Here is a 16,376-nt window from a genome sequence, read left to right as displayed (position 1 = left end):
CCTTGAGCTACAAACGCGTGTAATTTAGTGAAGCGAGGCGTTGCGAGCCCTCCCCTCTGGTCTGGCTGTTTTACAGGCACGCTCTACATTATGTGGGCGAAGCAACAAGCGCACCGACATCGAGCATGCTCCTACTGACAGAATGTGGATCACTATGTGGAACTTGTTCATCCCATCGTAGTAAAGCTTAGACGGAAATGTAAGATGATGCGATCGGAGAGCAATGAGTGAGAATACTTTATTACAACCCTAAAATGAATTTTCGGCCTCCGGACTGGCGTGAAAAATCCCTGGATGCCGGGGCAGCATCATGGATCTGGACCGTAACGACGCTCATCGCTGTTGGAGCCGCGGTTTGTTCACCGGTGTCCATAGCTCGGACTGGGAGAAATGCCCCCGAGGTAGGCTACATGAACGCCCTGGTTATAAAACTATTTGGCATAGGTGGATCATCGACAAGATTTTTTTTGTATGTCTGAGGTACAGATACAAATCTAGATCTTGTCATTTATTTAAACTAAACTGAGTTAAACGTAATGTCATTTTATTTTTTATTAATTGCGATGCCCTAATATTGACCATGTACCATGTAATCTTGACCATTGACTTTATTGATAGATATTGTTTTACTGTGTAAAAATTTATAAAAATGCAACTGCTATTGGTTGTTTTGTCTCGTTCCTGACGTTGCTTGCACTGAGCAAAAGTAGTTAGACAAATGATGCAATTACCGCAAAGACGTCTTCCATGCTCGTTTTAAATAATTCTCGTGTTTGAGTATCTTGGGTATTCCTGGCATTTATGTTGCCTCAAAATATTTCACAAGCTATAACTCAAATTAAACGACAGCCCCATGGAACTCTTGTATTAGTTTAATTCGGGTGGACATGTCACTGCCTGACTGTCACTGACGAATACATGGAAACGTGTTTACCATATTTGGTGTGTTAGCAATGTGTCTTCCTGAATGTATCCTTAGGGGAATACTGCTGTCGAAATTCATAGCCTATGTATATCACTACACTACACAACACAAGTATGTGCTTATATCTGGTGTAGCCTACTTGTGACATTAACTGGTCTAAGATAAATAAGCTGTTATGAGTCTAAGTTTTGACATTTAGACCTTGTAAGAATAAATTACATTAATTTTATGTATTCTCCCTTTTAGTTGTATTCCATATTCTGGTTGTATGCTGGTTAGAATGGTTTAAGTGATGTCTTCTCCAACAAATGTGTTAATTCCAGGCATTTCTGGAAAAGTATGGCTATCTGCACCCGGAAAACCACATCCACAACACTGCAGAAGTACAATCAGCCATCAGGTGTGTTTGAAAGTAAATCAGTACATTGAAGAGAGGCTACTCCCTCTCCCAAGCCTGCTGTCCAGTCCAAAACACACATTCCCTGGTTTATGCGGTAGTTAGTGGTTAGGCTTGACAAAGCACAGGAGTAAAGGACTTTAATCAGTCTCAATAAAATACATTTGGGTTTATGCTCTGGTTAAAAAGAAAACTCACATCAGCTTTCTGAATTGCACTAAAATGTGGTCATGCTATTTGGCTTTGACTTGACATATTGAGGAAGGGTTGAAATATACAGTACTGGTACTTTTTTCCAATGTATTCATGAGGGTGGTGGTTTAGTGAAGTCTAGAACAAGCCCTGAGGGCTTGTAATGAAGTCGTAAAACACACCCTCACCCCACTGGTGGAAAACCTCTCCTGGACCATCTAATAATCCAGTGGACCTCGCCCTCGGTCCTACACATTATCTCAGACTAATTATACCAGCGCTTTTAAAGGATCCACTTGTAGAAATCCTGCATTTTTGGGCACTTGTAAGACTTTGTATGAGTTGTATTAAGTTAGCAGACAATAAGATGAACAGAGGACAGTCTTTGCAGAAGATTGGGTCTTTCTCAGTCTGAGGCTAAATTCCATCTAGTTTCAGGGATTGTTGGGATATAATCTCTGGTAAACTACTAAATGTGGCTTGTTTTCCATAATCCTCTTATCTAGCATTGCTTTGCCTGCTCTGTCGAATTATGTCACTTATAGATTACATAATTTCTTCTCTTTAAAACAATTCAGTAGGAAATGCCTTTTTAGACTGACTTCTTTAATGTCCATCAAACTTTACATAAAATGGAAATTTGTCTTTGACAGGGGCATAAACACACACACACACACACACACACACACACACACAGACATCACTTTGCACGATAAAAGATTTTAAAAAAAGGAATATATAAGTAAAAACTATGAGTCAGTCCAGTTTGCTCCAGAGAGAAGTTAAAATGTGTAAATATTTAAATGAGTAAAATACATAAAGTGCCTAACTTCATACATCAATTTGACCATGTTTTTTGTTAAGGATGGTCACGGCTGATGGAATAAATGACTGCTTGTAACCATTCATCCTTGCCATTGGGACTGCAAGTCTCTGTCCTGATGGCAGCAGCTGGAAAGCACAGTGGAGGGGATGAGTGGGATCTTGATAAACCTGTAATGCCTTTTTTTAAATTAAAATCTGAGTACAAGTGAGGGAGTTGTTCATGTCAAATGATCTTTCCTGCCTGGTTGACGATTTGTGCCAGTGTGTTCTGCTTCTGTGCGGCCGAGAGAGTTTCCCTTGGTAAATAACTTTGTATTGCAGCTTTGCACGAAAAAGTGGCATATAAATAAAGTTTGATTGCTGGATGGACAAGAGAACGAACCATCCTACAAACCTATTTATCATGGTCATCTCTGCAGGGATTTCCAGTGGCTATCCCGCCTACCGATGACGGGCCAGCTGGATGGGCCCACCCTGACCCGCATGGCAGAGCCCCGCTGCGGGGTGACGGACGAGGGCACCCATGACCTCTGGGCCCAGAGAATCAACCTCATCTTCACGGGCCGGACAGTGCCCGCCAGCCAACCCACGCTCCGAAAGAAGCGCTCCTCTTTGCCCCAAGGTAAGTTTGTTTTGTGTGTGTGTGTGTGTGTGTGTGTGTGTGTGTGTGTGTGTGCATTCGTGCCAATCCATCACTTCACAGACACTGTGTTTGTGAGCTAGTGGTGTTTGCATGGAGAAAAATGCCACTTTATAGTTTGGGAACTGAGGCCAGCCAAGACATGCCCTGCTGTTGCCATGCCTGTTGATGAGTGGAGGGCGTTTTTCATACATGCGATTGACATGTGAATGTCAGCATTGTGTATACAGCCTCTGTACCTCTATGTTTTGAGGTCTTCTGTGTCTACCTAAGATAGGGTTGCAAAGTGGTGGCTGGGTGGGTCCTCTGTCATAAAGCCCACTGATGACCAACTTGGCTCCAAGGGGGGTAATTAAAGCTCTTGGAGTGTACTGCACGTGCCAGACTGACCCTTGCTCTTTGTGACTATTGTAAAGAATGATGTACTTATGTCCATCATTCAACTCATATCCCGACTGAGGAAAAGGATCTATAATTCAATGTGTTTCACCCTAATGATGGAAACTACAAGCCATAACGTTTCGCTTTTTAATTTGGAAAATGGATCCCAGTATATCTGTGGTGTAATCACTGATTTTTTTGTTACGACATGACTTTGTTACAGGTTTTAGCTTAACGAATGATAAGAAGAATGCCCTAATAGAGTATAATACAGAAATGACATAAATAATGAAGATGTCCTGTTGCATAGCAGTGTATTTAAAGATGGTTACTAAGGGAAATTTTTGCAATTTATCGCCTTTTAAGGTCTTCGGTTAACATTCTTTCAATATTGGGGTTACCCCATCTTTCTTCAATTTGTTTGCATAACTTGCGGTCTCCCTCATTCCTTCCCTGGCTTCTCCACCCATAGAGCCTCAGAGCTTTCTCCTTACCTTACCTCTGCCTGGAGTCACAGCAGTCAGAACACTGCATACCTGCCTGTCACTGACATGATTGGCTGACTTACTTACTTGGAATGCAACAATAGCTGACGTTGGACGCCTCCTCTTCAAGTCAGTACCTGATGCATTCTGTTGGCTAGCTGGGTCAACACGCGGCTCGCTGCCTAGCTTGCCTACCTTGAGTGGTTGAGTCCCGTGCTTGGCAGGTGGCTAAAAAAGCCAACATGTGGAACAGATAGACGCTAAAATACCCTACCCCAGGCTGGTCTGACGGGTGCATGAGTTACTGGCTGGCTTATTGATGTGTACAGCTGTTTGTTATTGTGTGCGTCGACAACCGGCTCACCCACTCATTCTGTCAGGGCCAGACGGGACTCGCACAGGTACACAGCTGTAGCATTATAACAACAGGATGTCATGTGACCGATGATATTACATCTTGAAGTCAACCCTCGGCCACATTGGGTTTTATGTGTCAGTTGATAAACACAGTATACAGATTCCAGAAGGTGTGTGTGTGTTTTTGTCTTTGTCTACTGAGTGAGGTAGTGGCAGTCGTCCAAAAGTTGAAGCAGGTAATTTGGCAGCTCTAAGGCCTTCTGTGGGTGTTAAAATATATTTGATTCCAAAACAGCGGAGCCCTGCCAGCTCCCTCATTCCTCCCTTTCTCAATTGCATGTTTGAGAGTGTTGTTGGGATGTGTTTGTGAATGAGAAGCATTGCATTTGTAAACACCTCAAGTGGTAGAAGTGTCCAGGATACACAGTGCACTGTACAGTGTTGCAGTTCTACATTTGTCCTCCAAACACGACAATCTCTAGTGTTTAGGTCTATGGCGGTGTACGTGTGTTTTTAGGGGTATGTCGTCTTTAGGTGAATGAGAAAACAGATACCAATGTGTGACCAGCCACGTACCGGTAGCCTTAGAACCCAGGGCTTAAAGCAAACCGAAACGGGTGGGCCAGGGAGGCTGCCTCCCAGGCAGCCTCCTCTGCCTGGGCGGGAGGGGTGAGGGTGGTGGGGGTTGGGGGTCTGCTGGTGGTTCCCAGTCATATTTATTAGGCTGACATTCCAGCACCCCTGTCTGAGATAAGCGCTACACAGTGCGATAGGTCTGTTGCGTGTGTATTTTCTCACAGTCGTGTGTGTATTGGACCTGTGTCAGGGGTGGGATAGATAGTCCATTTGGGTTACACTGTGGATATTGTTCTCATACACTGGAGCCATCCAAATGGTGTGTGTACGCCGCACGCACACACGCACGCACGCACACACACACACACACACACACACACACACACACACACACACACACACACACACACACGCACAAGCTATTTTACTTGCAAACAGGCTGCTTTCCTCCTGTCACTTAAACCGTTGCTAAAACCATCTCTGCACCTTCCAATTTTCCCACCTCTGTCACACACACACACACACACACAAACAATAACCCTGATGATAATGTAGTCTACACACACACTCTCACACACACTCACACACACACACACACACACACACACACACACACACACACACACACACACACACACACACACACACACACACACACAACAAACACTTACAGACAGTAACTCCGGCTATCACATGGTCTCGATCGCTTCCTAATGTGCCCATGATGGTGCTCCCTGACCAACTGGGGGGGCTGTCGCGGAGGGCACACTGCTAATTGCTTCCATAAGGGAAGTTCAGGAATGTCTTCTCTATCTCACTTCCTGGCTGGTGTCCTGTGGGAGCCCTCACTGTGTGGAGGTCTGGGCAGGGAGACAGAGGAAGAGGAGCTCCAGAAGCACTACCTGCAGCCAGGGAGGGAGGGAGGAAGGCTTAACCCTGAGCTGAGGCTCGTCCTGTGGGATGAGGGGTCACAGCCAACACCAGCATACCTCCATGGTATAATTTGGGTGATACCGTCCAGAGAGAAAAGGTTTTTTGTTAACAGCTCCATAAGACCATGCTGCTCCACCGAGTGCCGTAGTCGATCTGTAATGATGGTCTCATCACCGCTGTGGTCAGATACTTGACCTCGATGTAGGGCTCTTTCGAGAAAGAAATGTAAGGTGCTAAAGACGAGTTCATCCCTCGTATCTAACATATGTCTCTGGCTTCTTTCCAGTACCTCTTGTCTGACAAGCCATGCCAAACTATGGACGTTTAATAATGCATGGTGTCTGATGATGGGGTCAGCATTTGTCTGATGTTGAACTGTTTATGTGTGTGGAGAACACACACATACATACTGATAGGCTATCATAGCCAAGCCCAGAGCCCCCAAGTCTCCCCAGCAATCTGCTCTGGGTCTCCAGGGGGCTATAACAAGCCAAACATATGGCGCCTTTCTGCCCTACAGAGTGTAATGCAAGCATTACTCCTTGTCCGTGTGCTTGTGTACGTGTGTTATTCTCTTTCTCTTTATCTCCCTTTTGCCTCTCTCTCTCTCTCTCGCTCTCGCTCTCGCCATCTGCCTCACTCCCCTTCCCTCTCTTGTGTAAAAACCAACATAAACTCAACTTCTCACCTCATTAGCACTTTCACTAGTGCGAGTCTTCGCTCTCACTCTCTCTGTCTGTCCCCCATTGACGAGAGAGAGAGAGAGAGAGAGAGAGGGAGAGAGAGGGAGAGAGAGAGAGAGAGAACCTCTGGGTATGCCCTTTACGGGCCACCGGTGCTACCCAGACAGCATCCAGCTGCACCCCTCCCTGCAGTCGGTGCCATGACCCCCCTCCCCTTCCCCTCTGTCTGTATACATGTCAATGATGTTGTTATTGTTGTTATACACAACATGCAGCTTGTGCAAGCGTTGATTGTTGATTCAAAGTGTGTAGTGGATCGCTTGAGTTCTTACGGTCTTCAAGAGGGCTAGGAGGTGTGTACGCCCTCTGTATACAAGGAGATTATGGGGTCTGGTTGTTTACAGACCACTATCCCCCCCTATTTATTAATCTCTGAACAAATGTGTTGAGTTTTGATGTTTTGCAAAACCCACGTTATTAAAAGTGAGTGTTTGTGTGAACTGTTGACCGAAGCATGCACTTAGGGTGTTTGTCAGTTTACCCTCGCTGTAAGCTAACACGGGTTGTATCCTATCATTTGGACATCCCGCTTGGAGACAGGCCGGTTCATTTGAAGTCGGCACTTCCCATATTGGCCTCTGTATACAGTGTAATTCTAGCACAGGTACTTATTAGGTACATAGCTATTCTGTTTCGTAATGCCCCCAATATGTTGATGCCAAGGAATAGGTGTGGAGTAAGGAAGGAGTTCAAACAACATCGCATCATTCAACATGGTATCTGTCTAGACTCTATGCATGTGGAGGATCTCTTCAGGATTAGCTCATAAGCATCCTGAATCCGAGGGCTCTTGTAGGTTTTGGAATCTTTCCTCCGTACAGTGTCCAAATATGTGTGCTCTTTAGTGTATGGAGGATAAATGTGTTCTGTGTGTGAACTTTGGTGAAATTGACCTTTAGAAGATATAAGATATTTCAAATATGACTTCTTCAAAACGATAACAACATAAAAATCCATTGTAAGGAGTCCTTACTGACCTAAATGAATGAAGATAAACTAAACCTCTCTCTCTCTCTCTCTCTCTCTCTCTCTCTCTCTCTCTCTCTCTCTCTCTCTCTCTCTCTCTAGGAGACAGGTGGTACAAGCGCTACCTGACCTATCAGATGGTCAACTGGCCCCGCCACCTGTCCCCGGGCCCCGTGAGGCTGGCTGTGCGCGCTGCCTTCCAGCTGTGGAGCAACGTTTCGGGCCTGGTGTTCCGGGAGGTCCCCGGGGGCCCAGCAGACATCCGGCTGGCCTTTTACAAGGGAGACCACAACGACGGGGCCAGCAATGCCTTTGACGGCCCAGGTGGGGGGCCCGCACTGTCACACTTGTTCCCAAGGGCCGAAGACCCCTTCCCTGCAGTTCTGACTTTGAGCATGGGGGTCTAAAGTAGTAGTGAAAGTCGTTTATGTGACAACAAGCAAAGCAGTTCATTGGTGTTACTGGCAATTATGAGCTTGAAAAGCAGATATTTTTTTGTACAGCCAGAAACCTTTCAATTGGCATTCAGGCGAATGTCCGGATTTAGATTTCATATTTTGATTGAATGAAGTGGTGAGGATTTTCAATGAGGATGAAGTGGTGAGAGGAGAGATTCATTATTGAGTAGCATGTTTTGAAGCACATGTGATTGCAAATTCCTCCATCACAGTCTGAAACGCGTTCTCAGGGCTTTTGGGTCAACTGAAATATCAATATGTATGGGTGTTATCATTATAATAAAATGGTAGTGTTAATTTCCTGTGAGTAACAGATTAGGTGACCTGTGATTGGCTGTCTTTCCTGTAGGCGGGACCCTGGCCCATGCCTTCCTCCCTCAGCGCGGTGAAGCCCACTTTGACATGTCCGAGAGGTGGACGCTAAACGGACACAAGGGACACAACCTGTTCATGGTGACCGCCCATGAGATAGGACACACCCTGGGATTGGAGCACTCACCTGTCCGTCATGCCCTCATGTCCCCCTACTACAGGAAACTGGGGCGGAACCTGGTGCTCAGCTGGGATGACATCACCGCTGTTCAGCAGCTCTACGGTGAGTGGAAAAATGTTGGGTAGCTGGGAAAGTAAAGCTATTGATTGATTGAGTATGATTAACGTTGATTGAGTGGCATGTGATTAAAATGTAATCATCTGAACATGGTGCCCAGATAATAAAACAAGATAACAGAGATTAAATGTAGGGAATATCAGAAAAAAATCAAATAATGTATTTACTTTACTGAATGGTCCAGCCAAGGGGATTTTGGATGGAATGTAAATATTTTGTCCCTGGGTTCTGAAGGTTAGAGACACAAAACATAGCCTGTATTAGGTCATCCAGAAAGAATCTGGGCCACTTTTGCGTGCGCTAAAAAGTCTGCTACGGTTCTCAAAGAAACACCTGATGTTGTTTGGATGTTAAATTCCTCGGTGTGGGTCCTGTGGTTAGAGAGGTTATAGAGGGTATGGTTGAGTTTCGGTCCAGGTAGAAGGTGCTGACATCCAAACAATACTACACAATACAATAATTAAAAAAGAAGAAGAAAAACCTCAAAAACTCTCTATACTAACTCTTGTATACAAATGTATTCCTGCACGAAAGGACAACATTCAGGTAACTATAAGACAGTGTTTGTTTTCTGGCAAGGAGCGGGGAGATATAAGAGGAATTTGTGAATTCCTGCTGTGCCACCCAGCAAACTGAGACTCATGGCATTGAGTTGTAAAGAACAGGGAGAGAAGCCCGAAGGCCTACAGCTGCAGCCTCACAGTTGGAACGAGCAGAAAGAGAACAAGCTGCTATTAAGTCATCCTTTTTACATTGGTGGAGACGGTGATTATGTTTTGGATGCACTCGTACATTTGATGCAGACAAACTGTTCTGTTCTCGTGGAATGTCTGGCTGATTACGGTCTGATGAGGACGAAGTCCCTCATAGGCATGAAGCTGGCCTATTTGGCTATATGAGAGGATGGCTAAACCTATTGAAGTCTTTCCAGAAACACCACGCACACACGCACGCACACACACACGCACATGCACACACAAACACAAATATTCAATAACATGACACATGGCACACACAAGCAGAGACGCTAGAGACACAGTGTTGTACCAGGAGCCTCGTTAGCCTGGAGGTGTTGAACGAGGGGTTAAGCTGTGGGGGGAATGGGGGAGGTGCGGTGCTTATGTACACCTCTTTATGGATGACGAATGGAGCTGTTTATATATTTACTGATGAGCATGTGGACCCTCCTGGTATGTCAAAGACAGGTTTCCACAAGTGATGTTCTACTAGAGTTCACACAAAAAGAGAAAGAAAATCCTTGAAACACTGTATATTATAATAACCATTCATCTTTTGTGAGCACAAAAGACTCCCAAGTGAGCTGGTGAAAACGTGAGCCTCTGGTCCTACGCTCAGGTATTTATGATGGAATGTCCACACGGCGCTCCAGCGGTCCCCCGTACACCTTGATGATTCACCTCCGAGTTCCTCATAAGGCCACGTCCAGACGGCCACATTCCTGTTTGATATCTGTGAGGGAGCGCAACCTTTTTGGGTCTATGACAGGTTACGAGGAAGTGGAAGTGTTTAGAGGAAAAACTAACAAACGCGTCGTCTTTACTCTTCTGCTAACCCTTTTAACGTGCACATGTTTAGCTCGAATTGACGCGGTCTCTGGCCAGCTCGTTTGACAGAACACAGGCAGACATGTGGTTGTGATGGACAGCAAGAGGCCACAGGTGCTGCAGCAAACAGAAGGTTTCAGGGGTTTCTGAAATACTCTCATCCCATTAGAAAAGAATTACGTGTTTACTTTTGTTTTTGTACAAATGGAATGCACATGCCTTTTTTTTGTTTATGTTTAGTGTGTTTCCTCAGTACTGCAGTGTAGTCTTGATTGAACTCCATAAGAAAACTAACCATTTATACCCACCTACCATGGGACAATACATATTTTCAGCGTTTGTCATTCAAGATTGAGTCTTTTGGACTATCTTTACACTGGATTATATGCTTTTGGCTGAAGGGAAACTTACTTTTTAATTGTATTCATGAAGATAAGACTTCCAAAAAATGCAAAGCAAGTACCTACAAGTACGTTTCACTTGTTGCATTGAGCAAATCAAGGAATGCTCACCTGGAATCTTAATTTGGAAACGACCGGGCAGTCATTCGGCAGCATCATGATCAAATCTGCGGCTCTGGACTTTGTGTATGTCAAGCAGATTTTCATCTGATAATTGTAATGCCTGAAGACTTCAGCTGTTCCCACTCAAAATGCCCCGCTATACCAGAGACCAAGGCATGTACCCCAGCCGCCACCCCAGTGCCTACAGCAAACCGTTACAGCTGCTTATACCATATTAGCGTTTAGCCGTCTGTGTATGATTGCATGTGTGTGTCTGCGTGGGTGTGGAACCCTCCCTAATGCCGACATTGAGATGTGATGAGAAGCAGATGTTTGCCCAGTCTAGATAGCCCCAGAGAACCAGACGGCTCATAAGTGCCAACCAAGGAAAGACAAGCCACCGTAGGACATTTCGGCTACCTTAGGTAATGAGGTCTTCCTTAGACGACAATTTCTCAAAGTAATTTCCCCAAGATCCTTCAATCCAAGGTCGTCTGGGAGATCAGGAATAGGCCGGCGCTGATAAGCGCCACCGTTTTGACATGAACCTTAAACATCCCGTCTCTGAGGGCATGTTTGTCAACTCACCGAGGAGGCATTCATGACATGACTATAAACATCAAGTTTGACTTATAATAATGGAAGAGATTGTTTTTTGATTCCTGGATGACATCATATTTACGTCTCTTCATTCTTGTGTGCCAATGAAGGCTGTGGACAGGGCAGATAAGAGGCTGGCTCTGTTGTGTTTCACTGGACAAACGTTTGCTAAGGGCTGCCATGTATAAATTGAACACACACTGAATAAAGAAGTCTTCTTACATATTCAAGCCCATGAATGCAAACTTTTTCTTCCGGGATCTATCCACATGCCAACTCTGATTTGAGCAACCCCTTGGACAAATATTGGTTTCGCTCCTCAAGACAAAATGGGTGTGCGTCATTGTTGTCTTTATGTAGCTGTTACCATCATTACCAGTCACTATAAGCAGACCATACTAATGTGTTGTATTTGTATCAGTGTTGACAGTGTTTTGCATTCAGCAGCGGTGCACCGCCGGTGCTGGATTGTCAGCGCCACTGAAAAAAAAAAAAAAAGTTTTTTTTTTTAATCTATTTTTTTCTAAGGCTTATGATAAATATCAAAGAAATAGCTGAAAATGAACATAAAAGATGAACTTAGTTTCTGCCAAGTTCAAGGCACATTTGCACAATGATCTGGTCTCAGCAGATACCTTGACTCTGTTGGTTGTTATGTCATATTTGGAAGCTCAATCTGTACATTTTCCCCAAAAAATCTCACCAGAAGTAACCATTTAAAGGTTTATTTTTCAAAATTTTCTTCCGGGGGGGGGGGGGGGGGGGCATGCCCCCGAACCCCCCTAGCATTGCTAGGTTACCAACTCACAGCACCACTGCTACAAAAAAATCTAGGGGAAATATTGTGTTGAATAGTCATCGTTCCTTGAATTTAGGTGCTACTGTAATGAAAGAATGGTGTGAATCTGGACAGAACTTAATTCAAGCTTAATATGTGAAGCATGATTGTTTTTCCTTTGGTTGACACATCCTGTAAAAAAACTATTTAATTGTTACTCAACCAACCTTTGTTTGGGTCAGTGGGACTGTCTGTGTTTCTATCTTCTGTCTGGGATGGAGAGTTTGTTCCCATGAAGTCTTTACAGAGGATTAGACGGGGCTACTCCACTCAGTCAATGCTGTAATAGCTTTGTCCTTGTTTTGTCTGTATCGTTTATTAACCAAAGGCTTTATGAAAGGCTCACTTTACTGAGACTCAAACAGCAGTGTACATCCTGAGAGACAGAAGCCTTTTGCCAGGATAAAGTAGGAGGGAGGGTGTTGAAGTCCTAACTCAAGTTCAATCCCCAATGGCCACAGCCAGGATAGCTAACCGCTAGCTGTGCCCTTATGACTCAAAACTCACTGTAGGTCTCTTTGGGTAAAAGGGTCAATTAAATGACTAAATATGAATAAATGACGAAACTAAACGAGTGCTTAATGCTCAGTGTGTCAAAAGCCAGATATCTAATTGTTGTATTGTTGTACTGTGTCTTCAGGGAAGCCATTAGGGGGTCTTCCCGTAAGTCTACCTGGCCAGGGAGTCGGCTGGGGTCTGCAAGAATGGGAGTTGGCCGAAGTACATCATGGGAATCCAGCCACATCCCAGCCCCTCTACTGCCAGGGGGTCTTCGATGCCATCACAATGGGTACAATTACAAATGTTTAATCTCTTCAAGTGATTTGACGATTCAGCCTCATTCTTTGGGGCCAAAACTTCAATCCCCCAAAAACAAATGTACTAATGATGTGCACAATAACTTAAAAAAACATACTTCATCGATTCCACTTAATTACCCTGAAATTGTCCTATTAGGGCACACCTTAGAAAATGTCTAATGACAAGCTTTTAGCTTTGATGGTAAACACAGTAAATGAACCTGGTACTGTGTGCCTCCCTGGACCGGTTCAGACCAGAACCAGACGGTGGTGGTGTTCCGGGGTAGCGTGTACTGGACCGTCCCCAGCGACGGCAACGTGAGCGGGCCCTTCCCCCTGCGGCAGCGCTGGGGCCGCCTCCCTCTGGCCGTGGAGGCCGCCGCCTTCTCCCCACTTGACTCCAAGTGGTATTTCTTCAAAGGTATATGTTTGGTGTTTTCATATAGTTTCACTGGTCACCGAGAGGCCTGGATATCCGTCCACATGCTCCTCACGCCTGGCTGCACATATCTGTAAAGGACAAGGGATTGTTTTGTTTTGTTTTTCTTTCCTTGACTCACCTCTCTGCCATCATTTGTATCTGAACACACAATTTGGGACAAGGACATGCCAGTTATCCAGGCGTTGTTCTACTCCATATATATATTTCACATATAGTCTTAAATATACGATTATAGGAAATATAGTATTCTGTATGCAGACCTTTGTGGTCTGTTTTTGTGGTAGAAAGATCATCACAAGTCATGAAGAGCTAAAGAGATACAATTATTCTATAGGAGGTTGGCTTTATAGTTGTGATTACACATTGGACAATGTTTCACACATATTTCCCCAGACTCCCAGATTTTCCAAAAATGCTCATATATTTCAAGTTTGTGTACTCTATACACTATATAACTGCTTTTAATATTAGATTATGTTCAAATATGGTCATCATGGATCCCTGCAATCAAAAGCCCAATGCAAAAGCCTCAAAGGTTGAGAAGGGTCTATCTGCAGACTACACGACAGTCCCGCCAACTGAGATTCCAGTCTATTACTCACACGCACATTAACAACAGTGGAAGTCATTAAAGGCCATGCAATGCTTGCATTGCCAAACACCACCATTAACTTTGCTCATATGATCCAACATGACACCATCTCAGTAACCTGTGTGGCGGTAGATGCTGCTGTACCCTGAACTGTGATCCTAGGGGACCTCTAACCCTCTACTGCCCCGGTAGCTCACCGGATAGAGTGCGTACCACATAGGCTCAGTCCTGATTGCAGCGACCCGGGTTTGAATCCTGCCCGTGGTCCTTTGCTGCATGTCCTGCACTCTATCTCCCATACCTTCCTCTCTATCTCACTCTAATAAAGCATAACAAATGCAAAAAAATCATCATCATAAATAAATAAAACTCTCTCCTCCTGGTGGCGTGCAGGCAAGAGGATGTGGCGCTACACGGGCAGCGCGCTGGACCCGGGCTTCCCCAGGCAGAGCAGCGAGCTGGGGCTACCCAGCCACCCAGACTGCGCCTTCTACTACGCCCCGCTCGGTCACATGGTCCTCTTCAAGGGCTCCCGCTATTCAGTGCTGAACCTGCACACACTGCGCTCTGAGCCCTACTACCCCCGCAAGCTGAGCGACTGGAGCGGCCTGCCCCAGGGCTCCAACGGGGCGGTGGCGCGTCCTGACGGCCAGGTGTACCTGTTCAGAGAGCAGCGCTTCTGGAGGTTCGACCCCGTAAAGGTGCGGGTCACCAGGCAAGGCCAGTGGGCCAGGGACCTCGGCTGGACGGGCTGCCGGAGCACGTCACTGAGCAACGAGGTCGTCTGAATCCAGGATGAAGTGGTGGAGAAAGGGTTTTTAGGACAGAGGAGGGGTCCTGTTTTGTTTCCTGGCTTTTGGTGACTGAAGCATCAACTATACATACATGTATTTATATTGCTTTGCAATTCAGGTTAAAGTCTGCAGAAAAAATACACTTAAGGTCTGGTCTGGGTGATTTAGCCATCGCCACTGTATTCTCCTGGCTTCACTAAAAAATCTGTTACCAATATAATTTGGCACCATTATTTCCCAAAATCTAAATAATATTGGTAACAGACGTTTTAGCGAAGACAAGAGAGACAGTGAGACAGTGGTTTGATCACCCATACTGGTACAGTCCTTTAAGACGCTAATGGGACCATGTGATCAAGATAGTAGACATTGTGGAAAAGATTCCATATTGTATGCTCAGAAATATTTTTGGTTATATTGTACATAAATATCGCCAATTATGGCTGCACTTTAGATTTCTGTTCAATGCAAACTATATGATGAGCTTTCCTGAACATTGCTTCCCCCACATGGTGAAATTATGTATTGCCGATTTATTTAGACATTTCAGTTATTATACTTTAAAAAAACAACCTGAGGATAATTAGGGCTGTGCCTGTGCGTACATGTAAATAGAAGGAGCCGTTGTACATGATCAACCTTGAGTTGGTTTTAGAGGACTTTTATTCTGTGTGGTATGCTGGCCTGTACGTGCAATATGTTGTGAAGGACTTAAAAACTACAAATTTATCCAAAGTGGCAGCCCGTTTTACAAATTCATTTTGGATTATTCCAGTTTGAAATGTCGGTCTGTTGGTAGCAAACCGACTCAAACCTACCTGTAATGTCGCTAGAATGTTTACTGTTTATCAAGGTGATTTTGCATATGTTCAAACATACACTATTATTACTCACAAATGATGTTAGCTAATAAATGTCTTTCTAAAACAATATCTTAACGTGAGTCAATGAACCAAAGACCAAAATTGTAAAATAGAGCCTTTATTCAGGCATCATGGGCAGTGTGCGAAATACGGGGGGGGGGTCCGGGCCCCCCCGATTAACCCATAAAGCCCAGTTCAGACCAAAGATTCGCGACGCAACTGCTTGCAACTCGCAACTCCTTGCGACGAGACGGGCTGAGACGTTCTAAAAACGGGGCAGTTCACACCGCTGCACCGGGCGGCGACGGCAGGTGGTTTCCCTAGCAACTGTGAACGCTCTGGCACAGCTGAGAGCCGCATCAGCATCACTTCCATCCTGCTAAAAAGTAGCCTAACTTAGGTTTGCGATTAGTTTTATTTTGGTTGAGAGTAGGCTAGAGTTGCTGTGTTTCGCCATTCTCCACTACGTCTGCATTGTAGTAATTCGCTCGAGCTTAGTTTGTTTAGATCCCGCTAGTTGGATACATTGCATTCTTTCGTAGTGGCGACTTCTCTACTGCAAGGGAAAATTAAATGGTCAAATATATACTGTTGTGTTAACATTTCATTTATTAAAAATACGTTACAACACGTCCATCTCGAAGACGAGTTCGTTCAGAATCAGCTGCTTATCGCAGGTCGACTGACTCGATTTCCTTCTCATACACTTCCGTGTTTAATTTGCGTGTGTTTAGACAGATGGGCGCGCACACACACGCGCACCAAGCATCACCCGCATTCATTAATTCTTTTAAACATGCAAGTGTAGTGGTGCCTGGTTGCTGCGGGGGAAAATCAGCTTTGCGCCGGGTGCAAACTAGCAAACTAGCGTCGGTGTAGAAAGTAAATTGC

The 16,376-nt window shown here is 44.9% G+C and overlaps 1 protein-coding gene across 1 annotated transcript; it reads left to right on the top strand.

Moving 5' to 3' along the window:
- Positions 1 to 105: 105 nt before the first annotated feature.
- On the top strand, positions 106 to 15,544 carry mmp28 (matrix metallopeptidase 28). Its single transcript, XM_084466878.1, has 8 exons — positions 106 to 401; positions 1,249 to 1,325; positions 2,759 to 2,961; positions 7,523 to 7,744; positions 8,228 to 8,473; positions 12,635 to 12,784; positions 13,048 to 13,215; positions 14,222 to 15,544. Exons 1-8 carry the CDS (start codon positions 255 to 257, stop codon positions 14,614 to 14,616), a joined length of 1,608 nt encoding a protein of 535 aa, XP_084323004.1. The 5' UTR covers positions 106 to 254; the 3' UTR covers positions 14,617 to 15,544.
- The last annotated feature ends 832 nt before the right edge of the window (positions 15,545 to 16,376 follow it).

The sequence above is a fragment of the Micromesistius poutassou genome (assembly GCF_964030765.1).
Source record: "Micromesistius poutassou genome assembly, chromosome: 4".
In the NCBI taxonomy this organism is placed as follows: domain Eukaryota; kingdom Metazoa; phylum Chordata; class Actinopteri; order Gadiformes; family Gadidae; genus Micromesistius; species Micromesistius poutassou.
Note: the sequence above shows the minus strand (reverse complement) of the source record. Positions and strands in the feature narration are given on the sequence as shown.

Coding starts and splice junctions, on each gene's coding strand:
- mmp28 (XM_084466878.1), top strand. CDS start 255: ATGAATTTTCGGCCTCCGGACTGGCGTGAAAAATCCCTGGATGCCGGG. Junction 7,745..8,227: donor CAATGCCTTTGACGGCCCAG/GTGGGGGGCCCG, acceptor TCTTTCCTGTAG/GCGGGACCCTGGCCCATGCC. Junction 13,216..14,221: donor CAAGTGGTATTTCTTCAAAG/GTATATGTTTGG, acceptor GGTGGCGTGCAG/GCAAGAGGATGTGGCGCTAC.